At 41.3% G+C, this 20,165-nt stretch overlaps 1 protein-coding gene across 1 annotated transcript in view; it reads left to right on the forward strand.

Moving 5' to 3' along the window:
- Positions 1 to 20,165, forward strand: part of ANO2 (anoctamin 2) — a 303,704-nt gene that overhangs the window by 255,057 nt on the left and 28,482 nt on the right. The window contains exons 18-22 of the mRNA XM_044422266.1: positions 1,468 to 1,669; positions 5,163 to 5,274; positions 6,394 to 6,451; positions 8,026 to 8,126; positions 13,621 to 13,769. Coding sequence (XP_044278201.1) covers positions 1,468 to 1,669; positions 5,163 to 5,274; positions 6,394 to 6,451; positions 8,026 to 8,126; positions 13,621 to 13,769 — 622 coding nt within the window. The remainder of the gene's footprint in view (positions 1 to 1,467; positions 1,670 to 5,162; positions 5,275 to 6,393; positions 6,452 to 8,025; positions 8,127 to 13,620; positions 13,770 to 20,165) is intronic.

A 20,165-nucleotide genomic window follows, 5' to 3' on the forward strand; every position in this document is an offset into this window, starting at 1 on the left:
GGCCAGTGACAAGCGGGGTTCCCCAAGGCTCTGTCCTGGGGTCGATCCTGTTAATCTTTTCATAAATGACGTGGAAGAAGGGGTGAACAGTCTGCTGATCAAATTCACAGATGACACTAAAACTGGAGCAGTGGTCACAACTGAGGAGCAGGTACTCCCGATCCAAAAGGATCTGGACAGACTATGGAAGTGGGCAGGAGACAACAGGATGGCATTCAATGTGGATAAGTGCAAGGTCTTGCACTTGGGGCATAGGAATAGCTGTCATAAGTACAGGTTAGGTGATAAGTGGCTGGAGAGCAGCACTTGTGAAAGGGACCTTGGGGTACTGGTTGACTGCAGGCTAAACATGAGTCAGCAGTGTGATGCGGTGGTCAAGAGGGCGAACGCCACCCTTGGTTGCATAGCCAGAAGTGTGGCTTCTAGATCAAGAGAGGTATTACTACCACTCTACACGACTCTAGTGCGCCCGCAACTGGAGTATTGTGTTCAGGTTTGGGCCCCTCATTACAGAAAGGATATAGCCAGGTTGGAGTCAGTGCAGCATAGGGCCACAAGGTTGGTGGCCGGTTTGCAGGGGATACCGTATGAGGCGAGACTGAGGGAACTGGGTCTCTTCAGCCTGGAGAAGAGGAGACTCAGAGGGGATACACTGGCAACATACAGGTATGTGAGGGGATGTCACATGGAGATGGGTAGAGACCTGCAGAGAAAGGCAGAACACGCTCCAATGGAGCAAAGCTCAGGGAGCCAAGTTTTCATTTGGATGCCAGGAAGCACTTCCTGACAGTCAGGACCCCGAGGGTGTGGAATGGGCTTCCACAAGAGGTCATTGAGGCCCCATCGGTGCGGGTGTTCAAGGATAGACTGGACGTCCACATGGTGGGTATGTTGTGAGCGGAGCCGGCTGGTGCCAGAGGTCAGACTAGATGGCCCGGGAGACCCCTTCTGACTCGCTCTGTTTTCTATGTTTCTATGTTTCTACTGGTTGTCTGGATTGGTCTTCTCATCCAGTTCATTACTAATGTCAGACAGCAATTTAGAACTAGAAAAAGTTTCCTTGGACTGAATGGAAAACATGGAATTAGTTAATATCAGCAAATGATGGCACCAAATCCTAAAACTTTGAATAATTTCTCCCAGTTATTTTATATATATAATATATATAATATATATTATTATATATAATATATATATGTTAAATGCCATGAGGAAGAAGGTGTGACCTTGATGGACACTAAAGCTCAATAGCCACAACATTGAACAGTTATTTGCCCCCAACCTTACATCCTTCCAATCCATTCTGGAGGGTTAAAGGACCTCCCGGAACTGACTGAGGCTACTCCCAATCAGTATAGTGAGCACTTCAAAATAAGTTTTTTTTCTAGTTCTCTAAGCTCGCTCAACCACCGTAGCTACTAAACTGTAATAAAGTTTTTCTATGAATAATTGTGTGTTTCTTTTCAGATTTCACTGACATTTTCAATAGTCTTTGGTGTGATTGTCTATCGGATAACTACTGCAGCAGCACTGTCAATGAGTACCAATGGGTCATCTAGGTCCAATGTCCGTGTGACAGTGACAGCAACTGCTGTCATCATTAACCTTGTTGTGATACTTATCCTAGATGAGATTTATGGGATAGTTGCCAAAAAGTTGACAGAAATGGGTAATGTTCTTTTACTCTTAAGACATGCATTTTGCTTCTTGCTTAATAATGTATACTTAGTAAATGTCTTTCTTCCACAAAGTAGAACTATTTCTCTAGTATGTATTCTCAGTTTGCACAGAAAGGCCCAACAGTCCTGACCAGCACCCAAGTACATGCTTTGGATTCTCCAATATGATTCTAAATGCAAGTTTCCAGGGAACATGAGCAGGAGGGTGCTGTTGTCCTCCCTTTCCAGTTGTGGACCTCCCTGGTTAGCCACTGTGGAAACAGAATGCTGCATTAGATAGGAATGATTCTTTATTCCGCTATTCTTCTGGAAATGTGCTGTGTTCAGTTTCATAGTCTTCCTCAATTCTGGTTTAACTAGGAGAAGTTCTAGTTAATTTCTGAACAGATGTGTGAATTCTTCCCTGAAACCCTTTGACAGGCCATCATGGTCTACATGGGTTATTTCTATCCTGCCTTGGGTGATCAGAAGCACTTTCATTCTCATTCTTCAGAGAAGATGCATCCTGAAGTGGATGCTCCTCTATTTCTAATGGCTTTCCGCCAGGGGTCAGTGGAATTTCACTCATCCCAAGCAAAGGTATATCCCAGATTCATAGTTTCTAGAAACAGTGCAACTGGAATATGTTATGGAAAAAAGGACCAAGTTCATATAATTCCTGAGGGATGCAAGGGAGGTACATCTGTTGAATGTTATACGATTCTTTTATTGTTGAGCAGTGTCCAGTGCTGTCATTCCACAATTCAAATTGCTAATGATATTTGATGTTCCAACATATCTTTTGTTGTGCTAGCAGGTACACAACCTATTGTAGAAATCCTTATACAAGTGGTCAAGCAGCCAGTTGCATGACTGGCTGCATGACTGTAACGCACAATGGGTTGTACACTGCACTTGTGAAATGCAACTTGAAATTCTCATCTTTCATTTGGTACCTACTTTCTGCTAGTATAACAGATGTGCTAACAGACATTGGATAAGAACAATCAATCAGTTGCAGCAACCAAATATTTTTTTAAAGATAAAAATAAAAGATTTTAAAGTTTTAAATGATCCTATAAAACACATGAAAAGCAGCATTTTGTAATCAATAACACAAATTTATAATTCCTCATATAAAGTAGAAAGTAGCTTAAAGTTTAGTAACTGAAAAGGCAAAACTGCCACTGCCAATTGCCTTTTTGTGAGACGTAAACAGCAACAACAAACATTGTCCAAATTAAATCAAGCAGTTCTTCCTGGAGGAACAGTATCTAAAAACTTGGTACAAAAGGAAATCTTCCACATGGGCATAACTTATTACCATAAGGTAATTTTGTAAAAATATCCTTCCAAGAGAGTGGTTAATTTCTGTTTTATCCAGAGTTTAATTAAGGCAGTTCTAAAGGAAGAATGGAAATAGGCTTCAGACTTTCACATTCAAATATGAATTTAAAACTTGCATACCAGGGAGCTATCTTGTTATGTGCAATGTTAAAATACAATAATAACAAATAATTAACACTTGCTGCCCTTTCATGGCATCTCACCTCTGCTGCCTGAGGTGGCTATCTCTGTCTGCATAATGATAGGTTCCAACTTTAGAATAATTGTCAGTTCATATTTTAATATGGATTTACCTCCTTTCCTACTTTTGAACCATTATGTAAACCAAACTCAATTATCCTTTCATATCTGTACTTCTCTGATTTATGCAAAGGAGTTCTCCAACCTGTACCCTTATCTGTATAAAAGCATCTACAGTGGTACCTTGGCTCAAGAACTTAATCTGTTCCAGGACTCTGATCATGACCCAAATTGGTTGTGAGTCAAGTTAAATTTCCCCATAAGGTTCAATGTAAATAAGGTTAATCCATTCTGTAACTATTTTTTTTAAATCAGAAAAATGTGAAGCAAAGTGACAAAGAACAACAAAGATCACAACCATCTCCCCCCCCACCCCAGCACAATCACGACCGCTCCCATCATCCTTGCACGCGCCTGTGATCCCAGCATGCTGGGCGGTGGGGGAGAGACAGGCGCAAATGGGGTGCACTGGGGGAGGGAGAGACAGGCGCAAATGCAGGTGCACTTGGGGGGGAGATGGGGCACAATCATGCTGGGGGGGAGTTGGCCAAGATTGCAGTTGCACTCCTGCAGCAAAGACGGGTGCAATCATGGGGACGTTCCTGCAGGAAAGATGGGCATGATCTCAGCCATCTCCCCCACCCTAGCCCCCAGCACGATCGTGGCCAGCTCCCCACTCAGGTGGGGGGAGGGGATGGCCACAATTGTGGTTGCCACCCAGTGCAGAGTTCACGATCTGAGTGAAAATTTTAATGTAATTTCTGTTCACGACACGATTTGGTCGTGAACTGAGGCGTTTGTGAGCCGAGGTACCACTGTATTAGGCATAGATCATATTGTATCAATGTTTTATAGATCTGTTAGGAATGGATTTGTATTAGGAACATTTTTTGCAAAAGCACAAGATTTTTAGGCAAAAATTCATACAAAATGCAACTATTAGAAGAAAAGTGCACAAAAATGCTTATGAATTTCCATCTGAACTTAAAAACAAGACCACCACACATTTCAGGATGACCCAAACTTAAGGATGAATAAATTCTCAAAGTTGGAGATGAACTGAAATGTAAGACAGGAAAAATGAGATATTGAGGGAAACTAAAATTAACAGATTCATCTATCCCTGGCTATCTCAGTATGTCTCTTTTCTGAGATACCACATAGAGATACCATACTGGATCACAGTGAATGCTAGTCAGTACTATCCCCATTTTGAGAGGCATAAGATGACTTATGCAACCTTTCCTGGAATAGGGAAAAAAGGAAAGAAAAGAACTGGCAGCAGCTAAGAATCTTGCCTTTCTAGCATCTTAATATCCCATTGAGGGAAAAGTTATTACAATCCAAAAGTAGGAAACATGATGCCCATAGACAACTCTCGTACTTTCCAAGGTGCATTGCTCCTCCCTTTAAAAAAAATGTACACATTTTCTGACTGGCAGTTCAAATTACTGTGAAATACATTTCTGTCAGGGATGAAATCTGTGAGCTGTTTAGTATATTGGGACTCAAATCCCACTTCTGGCTTGTATTCAATCTTCTGGGCAGGTTATTTATCCTTTACCATGTCTCATATGACAACCATTTTATGATACTCTGCACAGTTTCTCAGATTGCCTGGTGTGCCCACAGCCCCCAAAGACTGCCTGCTGCTGTTCTAATCCATAGGAGATGACAGGGTGACAAGAAACCAGGAAGGCAGCTATGGGAATTTAGGGAGGAAATGGGAAGGAAGCACCGCTAGGGAAAACTGCAGCTGGTGTGGAATGTGGGTGAAGCAGTTCATATACCTATTATGTGTCAGAGACTCCAGTGTGACCACAAGCACACTTTAAGGTCATGATTGGTCTGTTGTGTATCTCAGAGATTAGTAGTGAGTAGCAAATCATCTGTCTGTCTGATTTTTTCTTCATACAGAGATACCAAAAACAGAAAAAGCATTTGAGGAGAGGTTAATTATGAAGGCTTTTCTACTGAAATTTGTTAACTCCTATGCACCAATTTTTTATGTGGCCTTTTTTAAAGGAAGGTAGGTTGACTATAATTCCTTAACATATAATTGACAATCTATCCCTGTTGTGGCATTTGAAAGGTATACATAAGGCATGTGTTCTGCATACTTATTGCTCATTACTTTTTTCTAGGATATGGGGAAATTTGGTGGCAGGTAGAGGTAAGAAACCTGTGGCCCTCCAGATGTTGTTGGACTCCAGTTCCCATTAGCCCCAAACAACATGTACTAGAGATGATGGGATGAGTTGGGAATGAAAGCAGTTGTGCTCCAACAACATCTGGAGGGCCACGGGTTCTCTACCCTTGAGCTAAAGAGGACCTGATCACTATTGTTTTTGAAAGTCAAGTGGGCAAAGAGAAACATTACTGTTCCCCTCCTCCAAGGCTCCTGCATGGTGCTAAGCATTGGAATGGGAGAGGGAATTTATAATGCTCAGCACAAATGAAGAGACTGCTACCCCTGAAGTGTGGATTTCACAATTTGTACTGAATACACTGAGGAGGGTCAGGTGTCCTTGCAGAGGGTGAGGGGTGACTGCCAGCACTCTACCTAGTAAAAGTTAAAGGACCTTGTGGTGAATATTTAGTCCAAGGGCTCATAAGCCCATAAGGATTGTACTCCATTATAAACCTTAGAGATTACTTCAAAAAATGATGGTAACAAACAATAGCAGGAAAAACGAAAGCATTTCAAAATGTAGGTCTGACTTCTTGCAAATCCTCTTACCTGCAGATAATTAATTTTTTATCTACACCCACCCTTGCACTGTTTCAGAAAAAAGAAAGTTGTCACACCATTTGCCTTTTTAGCACTCATTTGAGTGTATATACAATTCATTTTACTTAAAATTGCTTATTTTGTGCAGCTAAGTGTTGTATGATCTTTGAAATAAATATCAAACTTGATATAGCTATAGTTTAAGTAGCTTAGACTGAAACCTGGGTTAACCTTCAGTGAACTCATGACAGCTGCTGGAAATAAGCGGTAACAGCTGGATTAAGATATGAAACTTTAAATCAGTAATCTCTGTTTCTTTCAGTTGAGGGTACAGGTAATTTAAATCTTGTTTAAAATAGTATGGATTCTTTTAAATTACTGATTTGATCTCTCTCTGAATGTATCCATCATTCTAAGGTTTGTTGGACGACCTGGCCATTATGTTTATGTGTTTCCTGGTTACCGAATGGAAGAGGTAAGTACCTAAATGTAAATTCAAACTTTGAACATTGTTAGACTGCTAAAGCTGAAATACTGTTGTGCCCCCTAAAAGTGCATTACATTTTCTAAACATCATCAGTGGAAAGGACATGCAATAGGAGATACTTTACTGAAATTGGTTACCTACAGGAAAAAAGAAAATATCTCGTTCTTCCCTCTGTATCCCACACCCTCCCTATAGTAGGCTTTTCCAAGCACTGCAAATTCCATTAAGCAGATCACTGATCCTTTCTGTCTTAAGGCCTACAGTCTGCAAATGAATGAAGTTGCACTTTCTGGAAGGAAATCCAGTCCCCTCTTCACTGTGACCTTTCTTTTTAACATCATTCAACTAGGAATTTCTAGCCCTGTTTTTCAAATACCCAACTAAACATGTCCAATGCATGAGCTCAGATTCCGGTAAGCAGCCCACTGACAAGAGCAAAAAGCCAGAGGGTGGAGAGAAAAGGATTTATTTCCCATCTTCTTCTGGCAAAATAAATTATTGGGCTTCATTTTTTTTCTTGTATGTTTTCTTGCTTTGCCAACAATTAATGATGGAAAACTCTCCTACCCCCCCACAGTCCAATCCTTTAATAAATTGAAAAACTTGGATTAATCTGCAGGACAGTCAATATGGGTATGTTTTTAATAATCAAGGATTCAGGTCTAACTTCCTTCACACATAATTATGTCATTCAAAAATGTTTTTAACAAATATAACAATAACAAAATTAAAAGCATGTGAACTAAAAGAGGTATGGGAAGGCAAGAGAAAACTGTATCGTTACACAATAATCATTTTCACCATTCTTAATTTAAAAGAAAAAGAAAAAAAAAAGATCTGTTTGAAATATATCCATCCATTAATAAAAACAATTCATATTTGTGTGGCGTTACACTTCCACGTGAGATTAATGGCTGAAGGAGAGACCCCCAAACATAGCAAGAGCAGGTCAATCCTCAGTTCAGTGCCTGACAGGGGAGGAGGTGGCTGTTCACCTTTCTCAGCTTGCAGTATGGGTATCTCTGCAACTGTAAAAGCTCTTGGTCTCTGCTCTTGTTGTCCTTTTGTTACTCCTCACATCACAAGAACGTAATTGAAAAGCACACAAACATCTACCAATATCACAGATTTTTCAAGCATGAAGCTGATACAAGCAATGACTTCAAACCAAACCACTACAGGACATGTCCACATAATATGCTTCAATGTAAATATATGATCAATAAATGTCTTTATTGGACTGCCAGAATTTGGTGGAGTTAGATAGCTTCTTTTGAAAAAGCCTTCCTGGTGTCCAGTATATGGTAAACCTCAATTTTGATTGGACAACATACATACTAATGTCTTGAGTCAACTAGTACTGTAGTCCTTCTGAAGACTATTCAATATTGAACATTATGTATTAGGAACCAGGACTCATGCTTGCACACCCTCTACCATCCACTGCCTGCTATAGTCTACAAAAGCAGTAGGGGTAGCATGGCTGTTACATGGGCATCATCCACTTGCTGGTTTCCTTACCTATACTGTTATAATCAACTGCTTGTTCTTTACAACTTTAGTGTGCTCCAGGAGGCTGCCTGATGGAACTTTGCATTCAGCTGAGCATTATAATGCTGGGAAAGCAGCTGATCCAAAACAATATCTTTGAAATTGGAGTCCCGTATGTATTAAATTATGATCACACTTATTGGTTTTGGTCTATGTTGCCATTGAACAATTTGGAAGTTGGACTGAGGTCAAATAAAATCACCTTAAGGGCACAGTATATTTAATTGTGATAAAATGCTGGATTTGATTCACACAAAATGTACACAGGGGAAAGAGGTGCAAGATCAAGGCTTGCTTATGCATCCTGTCATTTTTCTAGATCTTGATGGTGTTGGTCTAAACAAACTGCCCTTTCAGTTAGTACAGATCAAGGGACCTGATCTCAGGGGAATAATATAAATCAAGTCAAAAAGAGGGTAGCCATGGAACAAAAAAATATAGGTAACCCTGACTGGTAATGACAAGTTTACTATATCATCTGGAAGTGACCAGTGCTTTTTGATAAATATGTCTTCTGATGTGATCCCAGTCAAGCACTTGATCAAAAAGAAACTTATTTTCTAAACTTGAACTCTGGAAGAATACTTTTAGGAACAGAAGAATGTATAGAATCATTAACCTTGATGAAGATGTATCTGCTGAAGTACCTCTCTATTTCCAATCATTAAACTAAAAATATTCAAGTAAGGTTACCCAAGCCCCAGTTTCACTGATTTATATTTCATTACAAATACATGCAATTGCTCTCCCTTTTGGTTAGCTTTGAAAGAAATCTTTGTTTAAAAAGGAAGCTAGAGAATAGATTCATTATTCTCTCATAATGTCCTTTGTTTAGCATCCATACTTCAGGTTAATGAACTCCCAGAAGCATGGAATTAGTGTGGATTGTAACCTATCCACACAAATGTGATAGCATGGTCATATGACTCTCTCTCTCTCTCTCTCTCTCTCTCTCTCTCTCTCTCTCTCTCTCTCTCTCTCTCTCTCTCTCTCTCTGCCTACATAGTATTTCTTGACAATATTTTTAATACATGTCTTGATGCTGATATCCCTGATGTCATCATTAGATAATACATGCCTACATTTCTTTTATGATGATTTATATTATTTATTTTAGTCAGTAGAAATTAAAACCTTATGAGTAATTCTAGTGAGAGAAGAAATATTGTGGAGTAGGTGCTTAACTCAATTTCCTAATGGTCCATAAAACTTGCTGGTTTGCCTTGTTGTTGTTGTTAGATGCGAAGTCGTGTCCAACTCATTGCGACCCAATGGACAGCATTCCTCCAGGGCTTCCTGCCCTCCACCATCCCCCAGAGTCCACTTAAGCTCACACCAACTGCTTCAGTGACTCCATCTAGCCACCTCATCCTATGCCGTCCCTTTCTTCTTTTGCCATCTATTGTTCCCAGTATTAGGCTCTTTTCCAGGAAGTCCTTCCTTTTCATTAGGTGGCCAAAGTATTTGAGTTTCATCTTCAGTATCTGGTCTTCTAAAGAGCACTCAGAGTTGATCTCCTCTAGGACTGACCGGTTTGATTGCCTTGCGGTCCAAGGGACTCCAGCACAACAATTCAAAGGCCTCAATCCTTTGGTGCTCAGCCTTCCTTATGGCCCATCTTTCACAGCCATACATTGCAACTGGGAAAACCATAGCCTTGACTATACGCACTTTTGTTGGCAGGGTGATGTCTCTGCTTTTTAGTATGCTGTCTAGATTTGCCATAGCTTTCGTCCCAAGGAGCAAGCGTCTTTTGATTTCTTGGCTGCAGTCCCCATCTGCAGTGATCTTGGAGACCAGGAAAAATAAAATCTGTCACTACCTCCATTTCTTCCCCATCTATTTGCCTGGAAGTGAGAGGACCAGATGCCATGATCTTAGTTTTCTTAATGTTGAGTTTCAAGCCAACTTTTGCACTCTCCTCCTTCACCTACATCAAGAAGCTCTTTAGTTCCTCTTCACTTTCTGCCATTAGAGTGGTATCATCTGCATATCTGAGGTTGTTGATATTTCTCCTGGCAATCTTAATTCCAACTGGTGATTCATCTAGCCCCACCTTTCTCATGATATACTCTGCATATAAGTTAAATAGGCAGGGGGATAGTATGCAGCCTTGCGAAACTCCTTTCTCTCTCTCTCTCTCTCTCTCTCTCTCTCTCTCTCTCTCTCTCTCTCTTTTTCATGTGCAATATTTATTTATTTAGCATATTTATCCCCTGCCTTTTGCTATTCATTTTTTTGAATAAATTTTATTTTAAATAAGCCTAACACAAAAGAGACTAAAAACAACATCAATCATCAAAAACATTGGACCTACTGGGTCAGCCCCCCACATTGTTTCTTTTTATGTTAAACTATAAACATATTTAAATCTATGCATAGTCCCGTTTCTCTAGCCAATGATAAAAAGAATCCCAAGTTTGATAGAAGTATGTATCTTCTTTCTCCTTCAGTGACAAAGACAATCTGTCCATTTCTGCACAGTCCAAGATCTTTTTTAGAATCAGTTCATCGGTAGGTGGCTCTTCACTCTTCCGGTGTTGGGCAAATGCAATCCTCGCTGCAGTAATTACATGTAGAGTCAAATACATTGCTTGCTTACTGACAATATCAGGTATAATGCCTAATATGAAAACTTCAGGTTTGAATGCTAGAGATTTTTGTAACATTTCTTCAAGCCATTTGTGTATTTTCATCCAATACTTTTTGCCTTATCACAGGTCCACCACATATGATAAAAAGTACCCAATTTCTTTCCCACAGCTTTTGCCATTTCTCTAATTCAGTATTACTGTATATCCAAAGTTTTGTGCCCACGTTATCATAGTTTCCTTAACCTGTTCACCTTCCATTCTCCTATCTGGTAAGAAGTTATATAATCTTTTAATCATTTTCTCATCTGATTTAAGAATCACTTGGTCAAATGCTGTTAACTCCTTATAAAAGCCCCACATTCTATAGTCTTCAGCATATCTGGATTGCATCTGAACCTTGTGCCATGCCGAACTCCTTTCTCAACTTTGAACCAATCAGTGGTTCTGTGTCCAGTTCTCACTGTTGCTTCTTGACCCTCATATAGGTTTCTCAAGAGACAAATAAGATGGTCTGGTACTCCCATCTCTTTAAGAACTTGCCACAATTTGTTGTGATCCAACAATCAAAGGCTTTAGCATAGTCAATGAAGCAGAAGTAGATGTTTTTCTGGAACTCCCTAGCTTTCTCCATGATCCAGCATATGTTGACAATTTGATCTCTAGTTCCTCTCCCTCTTCGAAATCCTGCCTGTACTTCTGGTAGTTCTCAGTCCATATACTGCTGGAGCCTAGCTTGTAGGATTTTGAGCCTAACTTTGCTAACATGTGAAATGAGTGCAATGGTGCAGTAGTTTAAACATTCTTTGGCATTGCCCTTCTTTGGAATTGGAATGCAAACTGACCTTTGCCAATCCTGTGGCCACTGCTGAGTTTTACAAATTTGCTGGCATATTCAGTCCAGCACTTTTTCTGCATTGTCTTTTGGGATTTTGAATAGCTCAGCTGGAATACTGTCTCCTCCACTAGCTTTGTTGTTGCTCAGACTTCCTAAGGCCCATTTGACTTCACATGCCAGGATGTCTGGCTCGAGGTCAGTGACCACCCCATTGTGGTTATCAGGGATGTTAAGCTCTTTCCTGTATAGATCTTCTGTGTAATCTTGCCACCTCTTCTTAATCTCTTCTGCCTCTGTTAGGTCCCTGCCATTTTGGTCCTTTATCATGCCCGTCTTTACATGAAATGTTCCCTTCATATCTCCAATTTTCCTGAAGAGATCTCTGGTCCTCCCTATTCTATTGTTTTCTTCTATTTCTTTGCACTGTTCATTTAAGAAGGCATTATCTCTTCTAGCTATTCTTCCATCCATTGTTCTTCAGGCACTCTGTCTATCAGATCTAATTCCTTAAATCTATTTGTCACCTCTACTGTATATTCATCAGGGATATGATTTAGGTCATACCTGAGTGGCCCGGTGCTTTTCACAACTTTCTTCAATTTAAGCCTAAATTTTGAAAAAAGAAGCTCATGATCTGAGCCACAGTCAGCTCCTGGTCTAATTTTTACTGACTGTATAGAGCTTCCCCGTCTTTGGCTGCAGAGCACATAGTCTATCTGATTTCTGTGTTGACCGTCTGGTGATGTCCTTGTGTAGAGTCGTCTCTTGGGCTGTTGGAAAAGAGTGTTTGCTATGACCTTCATATTCTCTTGACAAAATTCTACCAGCCTGTGCCCTGCTTCATTTTGTACTCCAAAGCCAAACTTGTCTGTTATTCCAGTTATCTTCTGGCTTCCTACTTTAGCATTTCAATCCTCCATGATGATAAGGACATCATATTTTGGTGTTAATTCTAGAAGGTGTTGTAGGCCTTCATAGAACCGGTCAACTTCAGCCTCTTCAGCACCAGTGGTTGGGGCATAGACTTGGACTATTATTGAATGGTTTTCCTTGGATTCGAACTGAGATCATTCTGTCATTTTGGAGATTGTATCCCAGTACTGCTTTTCCTACTCTTTTATTGACTATGAAGGCTACTGCATTTCTTCTGAGGGATTCTTGCCCACAGTAGTATACCTGATGGTCATCTGAATTAAATTCACCATTCCTGTCCATTTTAGCTCACTGATTCCTAAGATGTCGATGTTCAGTCTTGTCATCTCTTGTTTGACCACATCCAGCTTGCCTTGATTCATGGATCTTACATTCCAGGTTCCTATGGAGTATAGATCTTTGCAGTATCAGACTTTCCTTCCACCACCAGATACATCTGCAACTGAGTGTCCTTTTGGCTTTGACCCAGTCGCTTCATTCTTTCTGTTGGTACTAGTACTAGCCCTCTGCTCTTCTCCAGTAGCACATTGGACACCTTCCGACCTGAGGGGCTCATCTTCTGGCGTCATACCTTTTTGCCTTTTGGTACTGTCCATGGGGTTTGCCTAGGGCCTGTTATTTTCCCTGTTAGATGAAAGACAACTGGATGGCACATGACAACAACAGCTTCACCTCTCCACAGGGTGGTCCCAGTGAGCTTCCTGTGCTGTCTTGATTTTGTTATATTTTGATTATGTGATTTTTTTAGAATTGGATGGAATGGGGTCCTGAAATTCATTGATCCAAGTCAAAAATAATTGTGAAGTAATGCACTCCTTTTAAGCTGTTTTGTTGGGTATTTAGTGAGGTTGCTGGGGATTCTCTGTATGAGATCACTAGCTTCTATGATTCCTGGGATTTTCTGAGGAGAGGGATTAATGAATTAACCACTTGCGTAGGGGTTAGATCCAAATTTAGGCATGTACAACTGGGCTGCTGAAGCTCAACTTCCCCAATTCCTCCTCACTATAGCAGCCCCTTCAGCATCCTAAAAATGCTACACAGAGGCTCAAGTCTCCTGTTGAATATGGGGCAGGGGGATCCCCACATGCGTGCACACAACTGCACAGAGATACCTTCCATAAGTAGATTCCTTCTATCAATAGAAGGCAGACCCAGGATTAACTTTGTGTTGCTGTGAACAGATACTTAAAGTATTTTTGTCATTTTAATTAAATTAATTGCCTACTCTTTTAAATCTGCAGTAAATTAAAAAAAATGTTCCGGAAACTAAAGGATGAGAGGCCTGAGACAAAAGAAAATGATTCTAACCTTTCCAAACAGCCCCAGCAATGGGAACTGGACTATGTCTTGGAACCTTTCACTGGACTGACTCCAGAATACATGGAAATGAGTAAAGTCTTTTCCTTTTTCTCTGCTAATATCAAAATGATTTTTTTTTCAACAAAAGCCATTTGTATAAACTTTGTAAAATGTTAGACTTACCTTTTTTCTTAACTGAACATACATGTTGGTACTCTGGTATTACTAAGGATGAACTGGTATACTAAGATCTGTGAACTAAACAGGTTAAAGGTTAAAGTACAATGTGACTTGTTCTATTTTAGCAGCTTGACTCATTTCCAAGGTTTACTATGCTTAAGTAATGAATTAACTGTCAGTTAATTAATCACTATTTGAGTGTTGGGGGAGTGTTAATCTGTGATACTAGACTTTATTTCATGGCCTGTGAATTAAGGAGAAATGCCATGTGATGGATACACTAGCCAAAGGACACACTGTGCATTTATTATTGAAAGGGCATGCAGATCTCTTTGAGATGTGTACTAGCATGGCATGAACAGCCTCTGTGCATTTTACGAGTATATCCCCCTGAACATGAAGAGGAGTGTTCTATTTAGTTTTTGTGGATAATAGCCACAGATAATCCTCTGTTCCATTAATTTACCTAACCCTTTAATAAGAAATGTATCAAACCTAAATTCTATAAGTTAACCATCCCATGTTGGACGTAGCACTGCCTTTTCTTTTACTGAATCTCCTGGAATTATGAGGGAGAGAAGAATTACCTCTCAATCCATGTTCTGTATACTGTGCAACATTTTATAAACTTCTGTCATGTCCTTCCTAGTCTTTCTGCCAACAGAAGAAGAAAACATGGGTTCATGTACCCTGCACTCTTTTCATAGACTATATTACATGGGTAGAAAAATGGTTACTGACCCTTCTCCTTGATTTAAGGTCTTACTAAATCTGATTTAGCAAGAAGAGCTTCCAATTTTAGAATTAGAAAATGGTGACTGGATGCAAACAGAATAGGGCTCCTTAGAATCATAGAATTATAGAATAGAAGAGTTGGAAGGGACCATGAAGGCCATCAAGTCCAACTCCCTGCTGTTGCAGGACACTACATTACACAATCCCACTCAGATGACTGTACAGGTTCTTTTTGAATGTATCCAGTGTGGGAGCGCCCACTACCTCTCTAGGCAGTTGGTTCCACTGTTGTATTGCTCTGACCATGAGGAAGTTTTTCCTGATGTCCAGCCTGAATCTGAGTTGCCACAATTTGAATTGATTATTCCATGTCCTACATTCTGGCATTAGCAAAAAGAGATCTTGACCTTTCTCTTAGTGACAGCCTTTGAGCTACGTATAGAGGGATGTCATGTGCCCCCTCAGTCTATGCTTCCCAAGGCCGACCATGCCCAATTCCCTCAGTCTCTCCTTAAAGGGCAGTGTTTCCCAACCCTGGATCATTTTTGTCGCCCTCCACTGGACCCTCTCTAATTTATTTATTTATTTATTTATTCAATTTATATCCTGCCTTTTTCCTACAGAGAGCTCAAGGCAGCTTACATCATTCTCCTCCTCCGTCTTATCCCCACAACAACCCTGTGAGGTAGGTTGGGCTGAGAGTCTGTGACTGGCCCAAAGTCACCCAGTTGGCTCCATGGCTGAGCGGGGACTAGAACCCAGATCGTCTGAGTCCCAATCCCATGCTCTTAACCACTTTACTTGCATCTTTCTTAAATCTTGGTGCCCAGAACTGGACACAGTACTTTAGATGAGGTCTGAGTGGTGAGGAGTATAGAGGAACTACTACTTCTCGTGATCTGGAAGTAATACTTCTGTTAATGCATCCCAAAATAGCATTTGCCTTTGGCAGCTGCATTGCATTGTTGGCTCCTGTTTAGTCTATTGTCCACAATTAGTCCAAGATCTTTTTCTTGTTCAGTTCTGTTGAGCCACATATTCTCCATCTTGTATAGATGCATTTGTTTTCTTTTTCCTAGGGGGGGGACTTGGCACTTGTCCTTATTGAATTTCATTCTGTTGGTTTCAACCCAGTGTTCAAGTTTATCAAGTTTATCTGTCTTCTAGCTTGTTTGCTATTCTACCCAGTTTTGTATCATCTGCGACTTTGATTCTTTCCCTGTACTTCCTCATCAAGATGTTGAAGAGCACAGAGCCCAGGACTGAACCCTGTGGCACCCCACTAGTTACACCCATCCTATTTGAGAAGGTGCCATTGACGAGCACTCTTTGTGACCAATTTCGCAACCAATTTTGGATCCACCTAATAGTTTTTCCATCTAGTCCAGTTTTTGCTAATTTGCTTATCAGAATGTTGTGTAGCACTATTTCGAAAGCTTTGTTAAAATCTAGGTATATTATGTCCACAGTGTTCCCTTTGTCCATTTGGGAAGTTACCCAGTCAAAAAATGAGATTAAATTAGTCTGACAGGATTTGTTTTTGATAAATCCATGCTGGCCTCTATAAATTACTGTATTTTCTTCAAGATGCTTGCAGATGATTTTTTAAATAATTTTCTCCAGAATTTTTCCAGGGATTGACGTCAGACTAACTGGTCTATAGTTCCCAGGTTCATCTTTTCCCCCCTTTTTGAAGATAGGGACAACATTAGCCTTTCTCCAGTCATCTGGCACTTCTCCTGTTTTCCAAGATTTACTGAAGATGATAGCCAGTGATTCTGAGAGTTCCTCCACTAGCTCTTTTATGACTCTGGGATGGCATTCATCAGACCCTGGAGATTTGAAAGTGTTTATTCCACCTAGATATTCCTTGACCATTTGTCTGTCAATCTTGGGCTGCCATCTTTCACTTCCCACTTGAACTTCCTCTTGATTGCAGATTTCCTTGTGGGAAAAAACTTGAAGCAAAGTAGAAACTGAGCCTTTTCTTTGTCATCTATTATCATTCTGCCATCCACTTTAAGTAGCTGGACACCCTTCTCTTTCTCATGTCTTTTGTTCTGGATCTATCTGAAGAAGGCTTTCTTGTTGTGCTTAGCATCCCTTGCTATTTTTAGTTCATTTTCTGCTTTAGCCTTCCTGATGCAATTCTGCAATCCCTTGCTGTTTCTTTATATTTTTCTTTTGTGGCCTGGCCCTGTTTCCACTTCCTGTGCATGTTCTTTTTTTCTTTCAGACTGTCACTCAACCCTTTATGGAGACACGTGGGCTTCCTCTGCTGTCTTCTACACATTTTTCCCAATGGAATTGTTCATAGCTGTGCTTCAAGGATCTTCCTTTTCAAGATTTCCCATCCCTCTTGGACACCTTTCCCCCTAAGGGTGTGTTGCCATGGCACTTTGCTTATCATTTTTCTGAGTTTGTTAAAGTTGGCTTTCCTGAAGTCCAGGATGCTAGTTTGGCTCCAGTTACCCATTGTTGCCTTCATAATTGAGAATCCAAGTATCACATGGTCACTTTCCTCCAGAGTTCCCATGGTTGCTATTTTGTCCACCAGCCCATCCCTGTTAGTATTAAATCCAATATAGCTGATCATCTCGTAACTTCCTCTACTTTCTGCTGGAGAAAGTTGTTGGAAACACATGTCAGGAATCTCTTGGAGGGGCCATGCTTGGCAGAATTTGTCTCCCAGCATATATCAGGGAAATTGAAGCCCTCCATAAGGACTACATCATTCTTCTTGGAAATACTGGCAAGTTGCTTTTCAAAGGTTACATCCTTGTCCTCTTTTTGACTGGGTGGATGGCAGTATATGCCAACAACTTTGGTTTTCTTATTTTTTGCTCCCTTTAAATTTAGCCTTAGGCTTTCAATGGGGCTACTAAGTCCTTCTTCTTGAATTTCTGTGCAGATGTATGTGTCTCTCACATATAGTGCAACTCCACCCTTCTTTTTGTCCTTTCTATTTTTTTTGAACAGGCTGTATCCATCAATTGTAGAGTTTCAGTCATGTGAGTCATCCCACCAAGTTTCAGTTATTCCTATAAGATCATAATTGCCCTTGTGTACTATGAGCCCAAGTTCATGTTGCTTGTTTCCCATACCCTGGGCATTGGTGTAGAGGCATCGAAGTTCTGGTTTTCTTTCTACGTTTTTTGGGGAGACTGGTGCTGGGTCCTGCTTGAGATTTTTTCTATGTTGAAATATGTAAGTCTTTGCCATACTGCACATCTCCCTCCCCTATATGTTTTAGTTTAAAGCTTTTCTGATGTACTTTTTCGTGTGGTGACCAAACACCTGCTTCCCATTCTTTGTGAGGTGCAGCCCACATTTGCCAGTAGTCCATCTTCCAGAAAGCTTAGCTTGTTGTCCCAGAATCTCAATCTCTTTTCCTTTTTGCACCCACTTTTGAGTCCTGCCCTCTAGGGCAATAAATTTGCTTCATCATCCTGTGTAGCAGCCCTTTAAATAGTTAGAAAAGGTTGAAGGAGTCAGCATGTTTAGCCTGGAGAAAAACGTGTTAAGGTAGCCATCTGCAACTTGACTTATTTTCCATGCAACATCTCCTGTAAAGTACTCTGAAGGCAAATGCACATACAGGGCTCAGTCGTCAAAAATGATAGGTCTGTTACAGATACCTCCTTCAATTCTAGAGTACAAATTACTCTGGTGCTGATTTCCCATCCTCATCAGTGATAATCCATGAGCAGGAGCAAGGAAACCTATAGCACAATGACATGAAGACATGAGGTAGATGGACAATACGTTATGGAGGTGGGATTCAACAGAAGGCTATTGTTTTCCTCAGCAGCTCTTTGTTCCATATACTATGTTGTCCTATTCTTCCCTAAGACACCATCTAATATTTGTGCACTTTTTATCAGCAAATCGCCTAAGCCACTTGATTAGCATTTCCACTACCAGGCGCCTAAGCTTTAACTCAGGTACCTCATGAGTCAAGCACAAGTTTTTATTTATTTATTTATTAAAACATTTCTATGCCGCCCCTTGCCGAAGCCTTGGGGCGGCTTACAACACAATAAAATACAATAAAATACAAAAATAACAATATAAAATTAAAATTAACAATATAAAATAAATAAAACATATAAAAGAAGTCACCCTGGCCAGATAAATAAGCAAATATTGCTAACAATTAAAATGACGTTTAAATAAAAAGGTCTTCACCTGGCGCCAAAAAACAAATAATGACAGCGCCAGGCGGACCTCTCTGGGGAGCACATTCCATAGAATGGGCGCCACGCAGAGAAAGCCCTCCTCTGAGTACCTACCCTCAAGGGGCAGATCTCAAGGGGTGGTCGGGCATATATGGATGTAAGCGCTCCTTCAGGTAACCAGGACCCAAGCCCTTTAGGGCTTTATAGGTCATAACCAACACCTTGAATTGGGCCCGGACTTCAATGGGAAGCCAGTGAAGCTGACGGAGGACTGGAGTCATGTGAACATAACGCCCCGTCCCAGTCAGCAACCTGGCAGCTCTATTTTGAACCAATTGAAGTATTCGGATCGTCTTCAAGGGAAGCCCCACGTAAAGCGCGTTACAGAAGTCAAGGCAGGAGGTCACCAGCACGTGTTCCACCATCGCCAGGCAGTCGTACTCCAGGTAGGGGTGCAGCTGATTAATCTGCCAAAGCTGAAGGAAAGCACTCCTCGCCACCCTGGTCACCTGAGCTTCCAATGAAAGCTCCGGGTCGAGGAGTACTCCCAGGCTGCGGACCTTGTCCCTAAGAGGGAGTGCAACCCCATTCAGGACCAGGTCAAATCCACCCTCTCCGAAGCCCGATCCACCAACCAACAGGACCTCCATCTTGTCTGGATTGAGTTTCAGTTTATTGGCCCTCATCCAGCCCATTACCTCAGCCAAGCACCGGTTCAGCACAGCCACTGCCTCACCTGGATTAGTGGAAAACGAGAGGTAGAGCTGTATCATCAGCGTACTGATGATTCCGCAGCCCACACCTCCTGATGACCTCTCCCAGCGGTTTCATGTAGATGTTAAAAAGCAAAGGGGACAAAATGGAGCCCTGTGGTACTCCATGGCATAGCTGCCATGGCGCAGAGCCATAGTCCCCCAGCACTACCTTCTGGAATCAGCCGTTGAGATAGGAGCGGAACCACTGCAAAGCAGTGCCTCTGACCCCCAATCCCACTAGCCTATCCAGAAGGATACCATGGTCGATGGTATCGAAAGCCACTGAGAGGTCCAGAAGAACCAACATGGACGCACTCCCCCTGTCCTTCTCCCTGCACAAGTCATTGTACAGGGCGACCAAGGCAGATTCAGTACCGTACCTGGGTCTGAAGCTGGACTGAAATGGGTCCAGATAATCAGTTTCATCCAAGAGAGCTTGGAGTTGTCCAGCCACCACCCGCTCTAACACCTTGCCCAGAAACAGGATGTTGGCCACAGTTCTATAGTTAGTGGCCATCTCTGGATCCAGTGACGCTTTCTTCAGGACCGGTCGGACTACCGCCTCCTTTAAAGGGGCAGGCACCCGGCCCTCCCTCAGAGAAGCGTTAACCACTTCCAAGATCCAGGTCCCAATCCCGT

Source organism: Varanus komodoensis, unplaced genomic scaffold (assembly GCF_004798865.1).
Source record: "Varanus komodoensis strain SLA01 unplaced genomic scaffold, ASM479886v1 scaffold123, whole genome shotgun sequence".
In the NCBI taxonomy this organism is placed as follows: Eukaryota; Metazoa; Chordata; class Lepidosauria; order Squamata; family Varanidae; genus Varanus; species Varanus komodoensis.